Below are 17,746 nucleotides of genomic sequence, written 5' to 3' on the forward strand. Positions count from 1 at the left end.
TCTCTGCAACACCTTGTCATGATACTCCTCTGCTGCCCACAGCCTGGAGGTGGCTCAGACCAACCATCAGAGACCAGAGAGCTTTAATTCACTTCATTAAATAACAAATAGATGATTGAGTAGACTTCACCTTCAGCCCAGGCTCCCCCTAGAGACTGCAGAGCAAAGCCTCTGTCCAGCTCAAGGAGATTCCCACTCCTTTTAGGCTCTGTTCCAGTGACTGCCAGATGTTCCCATCTGGAATCCATTTCCCATTTGCAAAGCCACCTAGATAAGGACCCCTGGTGTGGCTAAGTCAGAATGGGACAATAAGGTCTATACCTGTGGTGTCTTTCCTGCTGAGCTACACCTGTCCTGCCCCAGAGCGTAGCACCTAGCTCTCATACACCTTTTGTTTAGGAAGACACCTTTTGTTCTCTTGTTGCTCTCTGTCTGTGTGACTCTTGTCTGAGAGTCTCCCAAGGATACAGAGGCCTATGCAGAACTTGGTTCAGGAGACACGGAAAATTGTGGTGCATGATGAATCAAAGAATTTGAACTGGCATTGTGTTATGGGGGGGGGGGAGGCTTCTTTCAGGTTGTTTTGAACATATGGAAATCAACCAGCTAAACTGTAAATATCAAGAAAAATAAAAATACCCTGGGTGAAGGGAAAGTTTTCAGTCCTTAGAGACTGGATCCACCTGCAGCTGTAAAAGGCTAAATTCATTCTTAAAGTGCCTCTGAGTTTTCTTTCCACGGATCTGCTTGAACCCACACACCCGTGCCGCAACACTTTGCGACATTTGGTGCCCAATGTGTCAACGAGGAGTATTTGTGGCTAGAGAGATGGGTCAGCAGTTAAAAGTTAAAAGCACTGTGAGTTTGAGACCTGTCTGGGCTACAGAGTGAGTTCTAGGAAAGGCACAAAGAAACAGAGAAACCCTGTCTCGAAAAACCAAAAAGAAAAAAAAAAAAAAAAAGTTAAAAGCACTGGTTGCTCTCCCAAAGACCTGGGTTTGATTCCCAGCACCCACATGGCAGCTCATAACCATCTGTAACACTGGGGTTCCATGAACTCTGAGGCCTTCTTCTGATTCCCTCAGGCCTACACTCATATGCATAAAATAACTTTTCTTTTCTTTTTTTTTTTGAGAAGATGGCTGTGAAAGGCTGTCTTCTGGAGATGATCTAGCCAACATACTCAATAACTCACAGTGGCCATGGTTATCGGCACAAAACCTGTACAAGATAGAGCCTGCACACATTCCAGCATGAACGGGGTGGGCTCATAAAGCCTCACTCCTGGCTAAAGAGCTTTTGGCGGCCAAAGGCTGCAAGGGGAAGACAAGTCATTTTCTTCAGTAGTATAAACTACACATGGTGTGTGTGAGTGTGTGTGTGTGTGTGTGTGTGAGTGTGTGAGTGTGTGTGTGAGTGTGTGAGTGTGAGTGTGTGTGAGTGTGTGTGAGTGTGTGTGTGAGTGTGTGAGTGTGAGTGTGTGTGTGAGTGTGTGTGTGAGTGTGTGAGTGTGTGTGTGTGAGTGTGTGTGAGTGTGTGTGTGAGTGTGTGTGTGTGAGTGTGAGTGTGTGTGAGTGTGTGTGTGAGTGTGTGTGTGTGTGTGTGTGTGTGTGTGTGTGTGTGTGTGTGTGTGTGTGTGTGTGTGTGTGTGTGTGTGTGTGTGTGTGTGTGTGTGTGTGTGTGTATGAAACTGTCCAAGAATAAACTCCAAAAAATTTAAATGTCAACCTGAGTGTCCAATGCCAGCTAAAGAGAAAATCACATAACATTTAACATTGCAGCAGCAGCGGAGCGGCAGGTAAGCTGCAGAACTGGGGGGTCTTCTTGGCTATGCTGGGTAGCACAGTTTATTTAGAATTTGTCATTCTTTCACTACTTACTATGTCACCAAGTCTTGAGCTGAGGATTGGATTGTGGCTGTAGGAATGGATTAAAGCCACAGAATGTCTTGTTTAGACTGACATCCCAACACCCAGCCCAGCAGCTGGCACAAAGGAACTTCGCACATCTGTGGGGGCCTGGCTGAGCTTGGCTCTCCGGGCACTGCTACCGTTTTTTATTGTCGTAAATGAATCAAGTGACTCGGGGCTCCCAAAATAGAGCTGATAACCATGAAAGGAGAAAATGGCGCCTCCATGTTACTTCTTCCTCCTCCTGAGTGCTCATGATAACCAGACTGGATCACTCTCCCCGTCACCAGGGTGCTGACTTTCAATCCTTACTCCATAGCTCCCTCTTGGTCTCTGGAGCACTGCCCTTGATCATAATTGTCCTTAGGACTCCCAGAAATCTGAGTTCACAAAATATGTTACATCTACCTGGACTGCACTCTTGGTACACAGGGCAGAGCAAAGGCAAATGACCAGGGAATGAATGCCATCCTCCCACAGCTGCATGGATGCCAAGGGCATTACTTTCTCAAAGACAATGTTTGTGCAGGAGCCTGGAAGTAATTGCATTCTGAGTCAAAAGAAGTCAATGTTATAAAAATAAATTAATTAATAAAAAAAAAAGCTTGAGTATGTACTGTAGTCAGGTCCTGTAGCCACTTATAAAATAATCACTCAGAAGCTTATATTAATTATAACTGCTTGGCCATTAGCTCAGACTTATTACTGACTAGCTCTTATGCTTAAATTAACCCATAATTCTTAATCTATGTTTTGCCACATGTTCTGCTGGCATGTTGTTGTTCCTTTGGCAGCAGCTGGCATCTCCCCTCCCTCTGCCTTTCTTCTTCCTCTCTCTCCAGTTGAAATGTCCCGCCTAACCTTATTCTGCCTCACCATTGGCCAAACAGCTTTATTTATCAACCAATCAGAGCCGCACATATTCACAGCATACAGAAAGACATCCCACAGAGGTGTTGAGATTATTAGGAGGGTGGTGAGTTAAAGTCTGCTCCTAAGAAGGAATTCAAGCTTTTGTGGAGGAGATGCAAGTAAGCCACCAGCCACCCACAGGTGGGTAGGACACATTTGTGAAGGAAACACCAAAGAAGGAGAATGACTTCGGACCAGAGAGACTGAGGACAGCTTCATGAGGAAGAGGGATTTGGCATCACACTCTGGGGAGCTTTCAAAGTCGGGCTTGGGGCACTGACCAAAGTTTGGGAGCCCTGGACTGATGTGATGCGGTGCTCTGGAGAGATTAGTCTGAAAGTTACAGGCAAGGCAGCCTGGAGATGTGAAAGAGAAGCAGGAAGACCATCTGAGGAGGTGACTCCATAGATGACTCCACCCCAGATGATGTGGACTTCAGAGGTGACATCACTTCAGCCAAAGAGGAACAGCAAATAGCGGCTGCATAATCAGGGGAGTTGGGTAGAGGGACAGATGTGTCAGCAAATGTCAGTTGCCCAGGATAGACACTCAGCTTGGATTGCAGCTGGATGTGGTGGCTCCCAAGTGCAAATGGGACTGCTTGCCTCAGTCACCTAGGTGATGTCCACCTTAACAATGGAAGTGGTCTCAGTGGAGGATAGCTTGGAAGAGAAAACACACAGACACTGGACTCTCCTGTCAGTGGTGGGGGTTCTGAGGCACCATCCAGACAGGAGTGATCTCAGTTGTTACAGCAGGCCACCAAGGTGACAGTTGCTGGAGACAAAGGTGCTAATCAGCTCCTGGTTTCCAAAGAGAGTGACGTGGAATTTTGTAATAGGCGTCACATTACTGCCGTGTTATATTATTGGGTCTTAGGGCATCCTGAAGGGCAGGCTTAGGTTGAAACACAATTTATATGCTTACCAAGCAATGGAGCTGAAGAAATCTTGAAGGAGCCTATTTTAGGAGATGAATTTTTGTAAAACCCAAAGACTTCAAGCCCCAAAAGGCCACACTCCATTTTTTTTTTCTTAGTATGTGAACAGTGTTCAACAACTTGCTATGACCTCTCACTATCGTGTCACCGGGACTTGACCTGTGTCAAAAATCACCGCTGTCTAAGCCAGACAGCTCCCAGGCCAAGTCTAGAAGATAAGACACAGACAGGAGTCAACAACCAGTTCAAAAGGCGAGTGCTTGGGGAGCGGAGGTTCCCAGGGCAGGAAGAGGAACACTGTGTATTGGCCAACTCTAAAATGACATGTTCTTCACTGTCTTCCAGACTTATGTCAACCATCCAAGCCTTTAGACTCAAAGGTATTTCTCTGGGGTACTGGAAACCCATTCTTTGGTTCTCATCTGGGCCTTACATACCCTCAGCTCTAGCAGAGCACATCTGTTGTAGGGGAACATGGGAATCTCCTCTCAGTCCCCATGGGCCCCACATTCCTGTCCGGACTCTGTGCCTTGCTAAGCTTCAGTGTTGCTTCTTTAATAATGTGATCCCTCTGAGCCTAGAAATGCTTGAAAAGAAATAAATACAACTTTATTTGTCTAAACAAGTATGCAGAAGTTGTTGTCCCAGATAGCTGGATGCCAAAATCATACAGGGCAAGGATATGCCTCTGGAGGCTAGGCAGGGAACTTGCATGTAGGCTTCTGGAGAGAAATCCAGTCTTGGAGTCAGGGGGAAACAATTTTAATCTCACATTGACAAATAGTATGAATCATCTCTTTCTGGGCCTCAGCTTGCCCATCTGTGAAATGGGTGAGACAAACCAGGTAACATATAAGAGCTCTTCCAGCTAAAACAATCCATGATGCACAGTTTGAGACCAAGGAGGATAATGTATGTCTTGCTTTGTCTGGAGGTCTGTGAGCTAGAGTAGACTTACTCCAGGAGGGGCCATGCATAATGCTGTAGCAAGTCCACACCATGTGCACATAGAAGTGGAACCAGCCCAAAGTCTCTCTCTCTCTCTCTCTCTCTCTCTCTCTCTCTCTCTCTCTCTCTGTCTCACACACACACACACACACACACACACACACACACACACACACACACGGATACACAGAGAGAGAGCAAAAAACAAAACTCAGTTGAAGAAGGTCACTGAAGAGCATCCTCTGGGCTGCCTACCCAATGTCAAATGTCAAATTCGAGAAGGAGGGTCTCCACACTCTTGGAGGCTGCATCCTTCTGCCAGCAACTTAAAGAAAACCCTGGGCAAGATGTCCAGTGTGACATCTCCTCCCTCCTCCCTGAACACAGAGCAACCTGCTCCACGGACAGGACAGGTGGCAAAAGCCAACTTTCATGAAGTGGCAGGAAAAAGCTAAGTCTTTCTCAAAGGCGTTTTCTTAGTGGGGCACTGCCCTCTCCACATCAGGACCTGACTTTGGAGATAAATACAAATAAAACTGAATACAGGGACATCAGGGGAACAGATCTGGGCTCACAAATGTGCTGAAACCCCCAAGGCGACTCTGGGTGACAGCTAAGCCAAAGTGAAGGTGGTGCAACTCTCCAGCAGGGCCAGATGTTACATTTGTAAAGGATTACATTCTGAATGGTTACATAAACACCTACAGCAGGCTAGATTCTGCCTCAGCCCACAACACCTAAAGCATTTTCAAACTGCTCCCTTTCAGAAATGTTGCCAACTAGTAAGTACCATAAAAGCCAAGCCCACCTCCTCACCCCTTAGCAAGATTGGAGCTTGCACTGTGGCCCTCAATCCTAAATCAAGACACCCCCTGACATAGGGTAGTGTCTTCCTTTAGACTGCTGCCGGAATTCCACTTTGAGCTCTCTAGAAGATCCCAGGTGGCCTAGACCAAACTCCTCAGGACCCTTGATGACAATATTCCATCTGGGAATCCCTAGGAGGGACTTGACAACTCATTGTCTCGTGGGACTTGCTTTTGTTTTACACCGACTGACTGATCCTTTTCCCTGTGAGTCCAGAAGCCTTAGGAAGAAGGGATGGTGTCCACCATTTGTTCCCTGTGTCCCACACCACACTGGAAGACAGTAGGCCCGCAACAGAAAGAAAAGAGCATGATCCAGGACCAAACTCCATTGCAAACAAACGTGCCATTTCTGGAGGGTACTCAGAACAATGTGCCCCTTCCCCAAAGAAATTCTGCTCCATCCACCCCAAGGCAGATAGTGTTGCATCATGCAGAATAATGCAATACAAACTCTGTGGAGAACTCCCCAGGGACCAGCAGTTTGAACTGTCTGAACCCCCTCCAGGGAGCAGCCCAGCTGGACCAACGGAGGAGGAGCTGGGGATTTTTAAAGAGAGTCAAAGATTCCTCTCTTTGCCCCACCTCAAACCCACAGCAGGAGAAGAAAACCTGTAAACGGTGAAAGAGAAGTGAGCGGATGCAGTGCTCACCTCCCAGAGCACAGCTCCCAGCTCTGTGCACACCTTATCCATGCAGAAAACAGATTGCCTGCTGTGGGAGCCAGGAGGAAATAGCTGTATAAACAAGCATGGCTGAAGTCCCTTCATTTCATCTCTTCAAGGAAAAGGACGTGGAAAAGCAAGGACACAGAGAAAAGGAGGATGGGAGAGGGCAAGAGATAGCTCAGCAACCGTCTGAACCTCAGGTGGCTTTCCTGGTGACTGGACACACGCAAACCAACCACAGTGGTGGGCTGGGAGATTGCAGCAATTTCCCGACAGTGCAACGGGCGGGCGGGGGGTTGGGGGGCACTGAGAATGTAGAGAATCACCCCATGAGTGCCTTCTTAGTGGCCCAGAGCAGGTCCCCTGCTGTTACCATCTCCAGTAGGAGGCTGAACAGGGGACCTGGAAGCCTAGTTAAATCATCTTGGTCTGTTTTTGTAGACCTGAACTAGGGGACCCCCAGCACCCCCCACACACACACACAGACACAACAGTCAGTCCTGATTTTCTCATTTCCTCCACTCTGTCCCTAAGCATGCACGGAACACTGCGCCCATTCCCTGGACACTTTAAAGATGAAGTCCTTGTAAACAGACCAATACTTCATCAAACACCTAAACGAACCCAAATTCTGAGGGCAGCTCGACCTGCCTCACTTAATCCTGCCTATCCATGTTGCATCTGTTTTGCTTTGCCGGGAAGGCAGAGCCCTAGGGGTTACCTCCCAGATCCAATTCCCAGGCCAGTGCCAAATCTCAGACATTAGCTTTCAAAGTACAGAGAGGTCAGAGGTGATACTGTGGAGCAGGGCTCTGACAGGTGCCCTGCTTAGGCACACTGCACATTGTCAACCAACAGGGCCTCTTGCTCCTCCCCCTAAGCTTTCATGCACTGAAAGTTGACAGAGGCAGCCTTCTGGGTCCTTCTGTTTCCCTTGCAGATCATCAGCTACCAGAACAGTTCTTGACTAGAAGTGACTGGGCTTTCAGAAACTGGTTTTTATATCCCATCTTATTTATATCCACAACTCTTAAATTTAAATTTAGTGAATTGGTAATAGGGAGGCCCAGCTACATTCTCAAAATTGAAGCAGGGACCACTGGACCAGCAGCTTCCCCAGTGAGGCTGTAAAACAACCAGCCTGTATCATAGAAAAAGCAACAGCAGGAACCCAGACAGCTCAGGAACCCAGAGAGAAGTTGAAGCTGGAATAAGACTTGTTGTGTGGTTATACCACACACCATCCAGTTGAAAGAGGAACAAAGATTCATTCTGAGTTTAGGGATTATGGGGGCGAACCCACAGGCTGTCCTTTAGCTGGAACAAGGAAAGCCTTCCATATTCCCCACCATAAAGGCATGGCTCACACCTCTGCCAAACCAGGCTCCAGGGCAGTGAACAGGCAGACACTGACCTTCACCACACTATACTCCTCTGAATAGGCTTCTCTGTGAGCATAAGGCTTGCTTCTCAAAGCTACTGAGAACAAAAACATGAAGGACTTAGGACTTACAGTAAGGGAGACATTCTTGAGAAACTCCAGCTGGTACCACAAGAGGACAGTTGCAGGGCGGGGCTCACCACCTCTTTCCTTTAATCTCACTTCTACAGGCTGTGCTGACTGTAATACACCCGCGTCACACAGCCGCCTCAAGACAAGCAATCCATCCATCAGCCTTCTAAGCTCAGAAAGACCATGTTGAGCTTCTTAGTTTTCTAGCCCCTTGGAAGCGTTTGCACTGATTCTGAAACCAGACAGCAAGTGGCAGACTTCACTCATTAACATGCCAAAACACACATCAGCAGTAGAAAAACTAACACTTGCCCCAACCGAGTCACATTTTATTTCCTGGTATCAAAATGAAAAGAATGAATTCCCAAATGTTTTCTTCCAACATCATTAAAATGCTTCTGTGAAGAACGTCACAAGAAATGTTTAAGGGGAACCAAAAAAAAAAAAAAAAAAAAAAAAAAAAAGATGTGCTAGTCTTCCAGAATATTCTCTACCCTAGACACAAAGCACCAATAGCAGAACCTGAACATCTTTTTCAGGGTCTCTGGCCCCAAGTGTCCTAGGAAAAGATGATCCCAACTCATTTAACTCATTTGTAATTCAAAGTATATCTTAAGAACACACCCAAAAATTCTTCATGTGCACCGCTGTACAAAAATGCACTCATCAGCCATAAAAATATTTGCCCCATACACAAATATAATCACATGTAAAATAAATTTGGAACACAGGGATAGGGAGGGCTATGACTCTCTTGGGATCCGAGCTATTTAAAGTCATTTTTGTTTGAGTTATCCCTCTGCTGGGTATAGAAAACTGGCTACGAATACATCCATCTCACAGGGCCCACCATCTCAACAGCTCCTGCGTCATGGAATGTGATACTTCTTAAAAATAGGTGACCCTTGGTGTTCTGCAAAGAGGAGGAAAAAATGGGGAAGTTAGAGGGTAGGGTGGTGGGAAGGGTGAAAAGCAGAAAGGCAGGCAGGCATCCAGACATCCGTGATCAGGTGGGCTTCAAATACTCTGTGGTATAAACAGCAGATATCCAGGCTCCAGAGGACCACCCCTGTTCCCAGCTCCACAGTCACCAATCTGCCTGGATTTCTCTTTACAAATCTGTTTCCCGGCTAGTGTCCAGACAGAGGGCATATAGGGACCTCCGCAAGTCCACGTTGCTCTTGGCCTTGAGGTGACACTTTTCTAGGGGGCAGCTACCCCTTCTGATACTGTCAGAACTCTCCAGGGAACCGCCAGTCTTGCAGAAGGGGGCCTTGCTGCAGCTGACCTTCCGCTGACCCCCTGTGTCCCGCCCAGACTCCCGCCTCTGGTTGCTCTGCTCTTCCTTCAGGGCAGCCTGCTCCTCATGGTCAGTCTCCCGATGATAGAAGTAATTAAAATTGGAGACAATGACAGGCACGGGAAGGGCGATGGTGAGGACCCCAGCGATGGCACACAGTGAGCCCACGATCTTGCCTCCCACAGTAATGGGCCTCATGTCCCCATAGCCTACGGTGGTCATGGTGACTACTGCCCACCAGAAGGCATCTGGGATACTGGAGAAATGGGACCCCTGGTTGTCTGCCTCTGCGAAGTAGACAGCGCTGGAGAAGAGGATGACTCCGATGAAGAGGAAGAAGATGAGTAGCCCCAGCTCCCGCATGGACGCCTGCAAAGTCTTACCCAGGATCTGCAGCCCCTTGGAATGGCGGGAGAGCTTGAAGATGCGGAACACCCGGACCAGGCGAATCACCCTGAGGATGGCTAGGGACATGGCCTGCTGCCCATTCTGACCACCGCCTCCTGGCTGTTGCTCTGCCAGCTCAGTGCCCAGGGTGATAAAGTAGGGGAAGATGGCCACAATATCAATGATGTTCATGATATTCCGAGAGAACTCTGCCTTGCTAGGGCAAGCAAAGAAGCGCACAAGCAACTCAAAAGTGAACCAGATCACACATGTAGTCTCCACGATGAAGAATGGGTCAGCCAGGGTCCTAGGCAGGAGTGGTGCCACTGTGGGGCCAGAGGAAGGGCCACCGGCCCCGCTGCCATTGGCCCCTGGGGCGGGGACTGGGGGCTGGGGCGGCACTGGGGGGTGGCGGAGCAACTCCCGTTCATCCCTGAACTCAGGTAAAGTCTCCAAGCAGAAGGTGATGATAGAGATAAGAATGACCAAGACCGACACGATGGCGATGGCTCTTGCGGACCCCGAGCTTTCTGGGTATTCGAAGATTAGCCACACCTGGCGCTGGAACTCGTTGCGGGGAAGGGGCTTCTCCTCTTCCTTGATGAAGCCCTCATCCTCCCGGAAGCGCTCCATGGCTTCGTCCCCCAGCTGGTAGAAACGGATCTCATCTGCAAACACATCCAGGGAGACGTTGACCGGCCTGCGCAGGCGCCCCCCGGACTGGTAGTAGTAGAGGATGCCATCGAAGCTGGGCCGGTTGCGATCGAAGAAGTACTCGTTTCTCAGGGGGTCAAAGTAGCGCAGGCGCTTGGCTGGGTCCCCTAGGAGGGTGTTGGGAAACTGCGCTAGGGTGCCCAGCTGCGTCTCAAAGCGCAGCCCGGAGATGTTTATGAGGATTCGCTGGTGATGGAGCGACCCTGCATCCTGTGGAGCCTGGTCCTCCTCCACTGTGCCCAGGCCAGGGTCGCCTTCTTCCTCCTCATCCTCAGCAGGTGGCCCTCTGGGCTGTGGCAGCTCCCGAGGCAGAGGGGGTAAAGGCCGCCCCACCTGGTCCTCATCCCCATGTGTGGCGCGCCCCCTCGGTGAGGGTTCTTCCGATTGATTACTGAGCCCTGCCGTCGGAGGGCACCCACACTCTCCCCTGGGGGTCTGCGCACAGCTTGCCCCTGCCTCCCCTCCTCCTCTGAGGGTCATGGCACTGCCGTTCTCCAGAGGCACCAGGGAGATCTCCATGACCCAGGAGCAGGGGGCATGCTGCGCCCCAGACAACCGATTCCCACACCCCCAACTCACGCTCAGCGCCTTGCTTTGGGCTTCTCTCCAGCCGAGGGCCCAGCTGGCTCTGGGCTGGCTGGGGTAGCTGGCCCGATCCTCTTGGCTGGTCCTGACGTCAAGAAGCCTCTGCCCCTACTCCGAGCCTCTCTCTCTCTCAGTGTTCTGGCAGCTGGTTACCAGGCAGCAGAAAAGCCTGCTTGCAGCAGATGCAACCTCCAGCAGCCCCTCTCTGGCTGAGCTCCCCGGCCTCCGCCCTTTGTGGCTCCCTCCTCTCCTCCTCCCCCTCCCTTTTCTCCTCTGGGGACCGAGTCAGAGAGTGTCTCTCTGGAGGGTTCAGCTGGGGCTTCACAGCAAAAATGGACGGGAAGGGGAGGAGGGAAAGAGCGGGAGGAGAGAGGAACAGGTTGTTCCAGGAGTGCTGGAACACCCAGGGCAACAGGATGAGAATAGCTTCAGGATCTCAGATCACCTGGGAACACACTGAAAGCCAAGGGGACATGGGAACTGCTTTAGATGGAAGGGAAAGGCTTTTAGCTGAATCTAAGACAAGAGAATTGGAGACCAGAGTCCTTGGCATATTATTTCTTTAGACCGTGCTTCTCAAACCTTCCTAATGTTGCGACCCTTTAATATAGTTCCTCATGCTGTGGTGACCCCAACCATACAATTACTTCGTAGCTGTAATTTTGCCAGTGTTGTGAATCATCATGTATTATTATTATTATTATTATTATTTTGAAATAGAGGTTTGTCGAGGGGTTGCTGCCCACAGGTGGAGAATCACTGCTTTAGAGTATTTACAGCCTCCCTTCTTTTGAAAGACTTAGACTGGATGGGAGTGGTGAGGGGTGTGTATGTGTGTGTGTGTGTGTGTGTGTGTGTGTGTGTGTGTGAGTGAGAGAGAGAGAGAGAGAGAGAGAGAGAGAGAGAGAGAGAGAGAGAGAGAGCTCTTCTGATCTTCCAGGAATTCTGTTGAAAGGAAGAGGCTGAGACCTCACAGCCTCACAGCATGCCCTTGAACCTGGTTTCCAACCCAGACCTTGGGGATCTGATCTGGCAGTACAGACTCAAGGGCAGCCTCAACAAGAGAGAAACTGTCGGATCTCATGACCCTGCACCCTACATTGTTCCTCCAACCTCTCCACCAAATCCTCAGCTGTAAAAACCGCAATAAGAAAAGAGGGTTATAAATCCTGGTCAGGTAGGATTCTGCAGGGGGGCCTCTGTGCTAGGAGCTGTATAAGGAGAGGGAGGTGGAGAGTGTCTGAGGGACTTATTTGTTGTTGGCGTGACCATGTCATTCTTGTGTGTTTCTACATCATCTTCCTTTGTAAGCAAGTGTTATTACTACTTTCAACACACGAAGAAATCGAGGCACAGAATGATTGACAAAATTGCAGAGGTCCACAGAAACAGAAAGCGTCAAAGCTAGAATTCAAATCCAAGTTGCTTGAATCACTCCTCCCTATATCTGGCCTTGAGAGCATTAGCTTCCACTGCAGGAGGCAGGAGGCAGGAGGATAGCTGAGATAACATATAGTCCTAGGCATTTATAGACATCAGACCCCCCCCCCACACACACACACATACTCTACCTTCATCTCTAGTCCATGGGGCCATTGCAGGCATCAAAAGCGGGGGGGGGGGGGGGGGATTTTTCAAGGCATGCGAGGCAAATCCAGACACAGCCTACTCCAGATGTTTCTTGGTTTTACACTGCTGTGAAGTTACTGTAGTTCTGAGTGTCTACATTTGGACAGGACCCTAGGGTGATGAGCAACGGAAGCACTCTGAGGTGGCACGGATCTTACACTAAGCTCTTGGGTAGTGCTGATTTAACAGTCTGGAAGTCACACCTTGAATAGCAACCTCATTCAGATAAAGTCCAAATGATGACTCTCAAGGAATCTTTTGCAACACCTCATTATTTTTCCAGAATAAAATGTATGGAATGGGGAGGTTGATTCATAAGAACAGTCCTCCTAGACCACAAGAAGCCTTGGCAAGACTGTGTAACCAAAGAGAGATGTTATAAGCAAGGCATTGACATGAAAGAGAGCTGGGGCTAGAGGAGAAGGGAGAGAGAAAATGTCAACTTTGTTAACGCATTATTAATTGAGAACCAAGAATGGTAGGGCACACCTTTAACCCCAGGAAGGTAGAGGCAGGACAATTGAAAGTTTGAGGGCAACTTGGGCTATATAGCAAGACTTTATCTTACAAAAAACGCCTACTAAGCCAGACATGATGGCACATACCTGCAGCGCCAGTACTTGGGAGTGGATGTAGGAAGATTAGGAGTTTAAGAGGTCATCCTTAGCTACACAGACAATTCAAGGCCCACCTGGGGTACTTGAGATAGTATCAAAAACTATTCATTTACTAAATTAGTTAATTAATGTCTACTACATGCAAGCTATCTCTCCAGGGTATAAATGAAGCATTAGTGACCAAGGCAGACATATTTTGCAACCCCTTAGTGGTGGACCCCAAGAAAGGAAAAACACAGTGACACCCGATTTTGCATTGCTTGTTTAATTCCAACCTTGAGACGTTCCTCACAGTACACAGGCAGCAGTGAGGGCTGGGCTCCTTTCGGAACCTAGAGGGGCCCTCCTGAAGGGGTGAGCAGAACATAAGCTGTTTAGGTGGAAGGAAGGCTATGACTTCCGAATCCAGAAACGAAATCCTAGGCCTGCCTTGAGGATTAATGGAACCGACAGAGCAGGCTGAGGAAGGGGTCTGTGAGACTGGCCAGCCAGATGGATGGAAGCCAGTTCATGAGGAGCTGACTGGCCATGCCTTAATGATCTTCCCTTTCCAGCCCTGTCACAGTGGTGCCTTCCTCCACACTTAGATACTTCTCTTGTGTCTCTATTGAGGCAGCTGTGCTGATGAGCCTGTATTTCATCTCGACCTCTCCCCACTTCACATCCCTCCCTCTAGAATAGGTCTTTGTCTTTATGCTTAAGGTGTATGTGAGCACCTACACTTGGTTTTAACCATTCATTATTGATCTGTCTATCTATCTATCTATCTATCTATCTATCTATCATCTATCAATAGACAAGTAAATATATAAGTAGATAAATGAGGGAGAGACAAACAGAGAAAAACAGACACACATAGAGAGAGAGAGAGAGAGAGAGAGAAAGAGAGGAGAGAACGTGAACCAGCCTGTGCTTTACTAACTTCAGGCTCCTTATAAAATTGTACATTATGTGAGCTCTATATTATACATTTTAGTGAAGACCCACTGATTGCAGCTGAACTAATAACAAATGCAGCTATTAGATCAGGCATAAAGGGGAAAGTGAGGGACAGAAGCAAAGGTGATTTCTAATAATAGCTAACATTCACAGAGACTGGGAAGTTGACATCTAACCAGATAAATGTAAGAGCCATTTAGATGACCAAATAGGGCAAGGAGTAAATTAGGTTTGCTCTGACCCTTAGCTCAGGTTATATATTACTGAATTATCTGTTACCAAACAAGCCACATCAATTTTGTGGATAAAAACAACATTATGGGTAAAATGTCAATTTAGCATGTTGGATTATACAGCCTAACTCCTATTGTTTGAGAAGTAGTCACTGTAGTTCTATGTACTATATTAATATAATGTTAATCAACTAATTTATAATATAACCCCAAATGTGAAGACCTATATTTTCACCTAGATTAGGGGGAAATCTTTCATTACTGAGTAAGTTTTAAATGGACAGAAAGGAACAGAAATAACATTTGGCTCTAGTTACAGCACCAGGTATCAATTGTGCTTTTCCACTGCGGAGGGTTGATCCACAGGAGATCCTCATCAGAAATGTTTGCACGACCACTGCCTGCAAACAGGCTGCAGATGCTTATCCAGGCAGCAAGCCTTAGTGCTCAAGCTCCGTTCAAGGAGGTGGAGCAGAGACTGCTGTGGCTGAGCAATGGCTCTGGCAGATTCCACCAGGCAAACTGAGAGATCTGGACTTGGGGCTGCATCTCCCTCCCCCTTTGATCACTCTTGGGAAGGCGCTCTCCCACATTATCCTGCTCACATGCTTGCCCTGTATCATCGAATTTCTTCTCCTTTCAAAACAGCAATTAAACAAAACCACCACTCTTTCTAGATGGTGGGACACAGTCACACCCAGATTAGGGAAGACTTGTTTTCTCCATCTGCCTTGCATCTTTCTGAGGAACTGTCCAGAGAAGGCAGAGCAACCTTAAGACTTCTTTGTCTGCACCAATGAAAGCCCAATAGAAGTCAATCTGTTTGAAGTCTGCCAAAGTATTTTTTTCTTCTCAAATAAATAAAGGAAAAGTTGATCAATGGGTCCTTACTAGTTTGGGTCTTAGTGCTGACTCCATAAAATATACAGCTCTATGCTACACTAGAAAGATGTATGATCATGCAATCATTGACCATAGAATGAATGATGATACTCTTTCACACAATTTTCTGTCCCAGACACATTTCCCTCCTCCACACGTAGCGTATACATTAATGAGGGGAGAAGATGTTCTTCCTCTCCACCCCTTCCCTCCTCATTGCCCCTCAGTCCAACACCTTGAAAGGAAGGCCTGGAAGTGACCCCCCTTTCCTGTTTGAGAAAGCACAGAAATGGAAGGAAACAGCACACACAAGTCAGATGTGTGCATGCTGGAGACACAGGTCTCTCCCTCACCAGTGGACACATGGGAAACAAGTGGGGGCTGGGCATGTAAGGAGCATCCTGGGAGGGTGAGGGGAGAGAGGAAAAGAGATTATGCCTACATTGACCCAGATTTCTGTTTAGAAGGATTAAGATGAGAGGCCATTCACAAATTAAGGTTCACATCTGGAGCTTGACTTTCCCTGTCCCACCTCCTCCCATTCTGCCTCCCCACACAGTGATAATGGCAGAATAAATTCATTAATGGGTCCAGTGCATTTTCAGAGAACAGAGAGCATAATGTGACCTAAATATACAGTAGCTGGGAAACTCGCCGAACAGCTGGCATTGGTGAGTCTGGGTGTCTTGCTTTCTCCTGGGCCTCCCCGTGGTCATCCCTCCTCCACTGACAAGCTGCAGGTTAGAGCTGAGTTACCAGTGTTTCTGTCTTTTCTTTTATCCCTTTTCCTCTCTCAAACTATCTAACCACAGTACTCACTCACATAAGATGAAAGCCTTCTGTGAGATCATTGGCCAACAGTTTCCCTATCGTTGAAGGTGAGAGATGGTGGAATTTGTATATCTAATTTCCCAATTCCAACTGTAATTCATATATTTTTTTGAGCTGAGGATTGAACCCAGGGCCTTGCGCTTGCTAAGTAAGTGCTCTACCACTGAGCTAAATCCCCAAGCCGTAATTCATATTTTTAAACACTCTTCCCAAAATATAAGACCAAAGACATGAGTTTGGCATAGCAGATCCACTGGCTTTTCCAGCTCATTGCAGTCTGTGTCAGAAGATGTGTTTTTGAATCAAGGCGAGGTTATCAAAAAGCATGATAAAGGCATTGTATTTCAAAGCAGCTAAGCAAATGTAAGATCCGTTGGCTGTTGTACAATTAGCAGCATTCCTTCTAAGCCTGGGGGAAAGCCTGAGGGTGGTGCGCACTTCATGGCAATATTCATCTCTGCATCTATTTCTTCTCAGTATGCCTATCAAAGGAAATCCTCTTCATTCTGATTTGGCAAGAACTTTAATGAATCATGGAAGAGGACTGAGGCTCAGTGATAGTGTTGAAGCTGAGCTGGAATAGCCATCAGCTGCATGCTACTCAAATGTGATTCATTGACCAGCAATACTGGGTGCAACTGGAGCATCCTGGGAAGTCAGTGCCCTCTCCACGCATGTGGCATTAGAGTATCTGGAGACGGGCCCAGGAACCAGTGTTATTGGAAGTTTCTATGTGATCCTGATATCACTAAAGCTAGAGAGGACTTCTCAGAGGGCCTGTCCGAGGGCAGAGTCTAAGCAATTCCACTTACTCATGATGACTCAGTTTCCTTGTGTGAAGACATGGAGATAGTCGTAAAGACCACTTCCCATGGAGTTTCTAAGTATCAGCTGTTTCAGAAACCACAGTGCTCAGTGCGTTTTACTAACACCAGTCAACCTGTGCCATTTGACTATAGTAAGCACCCACTGACGCTCTGTCCATTAACTGTTCAGAGTGACTGACACCACAATGCAGCTGTGATCCTCTGGGTTAGTGGGAGGTTGGGGTGGGAAAGTGGGAAAGTGGATCTTGGGGTATCAGCTTCAGCATGGGAGACCCTGATGGAAGGTATTGGGGTCAGAGAGCTTTATTGTCTTAGTTAGGGTTTCTATTTCTGAGATAAACCACCATGACCAGAACCAACTTGGGAAGTAAAGTGTTTATTTCTGCTTACAGCTGTCAGAGCACACTCCACCACTGAGGGAAGTTAGGTCAGGAACTCAAGGCAGGAACCTGGAGGCAGGAGCAGAAGCAGAGACAGTAGAGAAATGCTACTTACTGACTTGCCCCTATGGGTTGTTCAGTTCACTTTCTTATACCATCCAGGACTACCATGATAGCTGGGCCCTCCCACATCAATCATCAATCGAGAAAAAAACCAGCAAGCTTGCCTACAGGCAGGTTTTAAGGAGGCATTTTCTCAGTTGAGGTTTCCTCCTCTCAGGTGACCCTAGCTTGTGTCATCTGAGATGTTGACATCTAGATGTTGACATCATCTGCCCTAGGCAGTATCAGCTTTTCCTTGCTGCTATAACAGTCTGCCAAGAATAAACTCAGTATTGTGCAGTTCCAGAGGCTAGAAGTTCAAAATTACCCTCTTTGAACTAAAATCAAAATTTCAGCATGTCTGATATTCTTTTAGGGACTCTAGGAACGTTCATTTTCTGGTCTGTTCCAGCTTCTCAGGGCCACTTGCATTCCCTGGCTAATGGCCTCCTTTTCATCCTTGGTTACACCTCTTTGCCTGACCCATCTTCATCCTCTTGTCTTAGAGGATGTGATTTCATTTACTCCACTCATCTCATCCAAAACATTTCCTAATTGACCAT

At 47.7% G+C, this 17,746-nt stretch overlaps 1 protein-coding gene across 1 annotated transcript; it reads right to left on the reverse strand.

The window, feature by feature from the left end:
- Positions 1 to 7,492: 7,492 nt before the first annotated feature.
- Kcna5 (potassium voltage-gated channel subfamily A member 5) lies at positions 7,493 to 11,057 on the reverse strand. The gene has a single exon (XM_036182951.1). The coding sequence runs from the start codon at positions 10,675 to 10,677 to the stop codon at positions 8,869 to 8,871; it is 1,809 nt and encodes a 602-aa protein (XP_036038844.1). The 5' UTR covers positions 10,678 to 11,057; the 3' UTR covers positions 7,493 to 8,868.
- Positions 11,058 to 17,746: the final 6,689 nt, after the last annotated feature.

This window comes from Onychomys torridus, chromosome 3 (assembly GCF_903995425.1).
Source record: "Onychomys torridus chromosome 3, mOncTor1.1, whole genome shotgun sequence".
NCBI classification, from domain to species: domain Eukaryota; kingdom Metazoa; phylum Chordata; class Mammalia; order Rodentia; family Cricetidae; genus Onychomys; species Onychomys torridus.

Excerpts from the sequence above, each read along its gene's own strand:
- Kcna5 (XM_036182951.1), bottom strand. The coding sequence starts at position 10,677 with ATGGAGATCTCCCTGGTGCCTCTGGAGAACGGCAGTGCCATGACCCTC.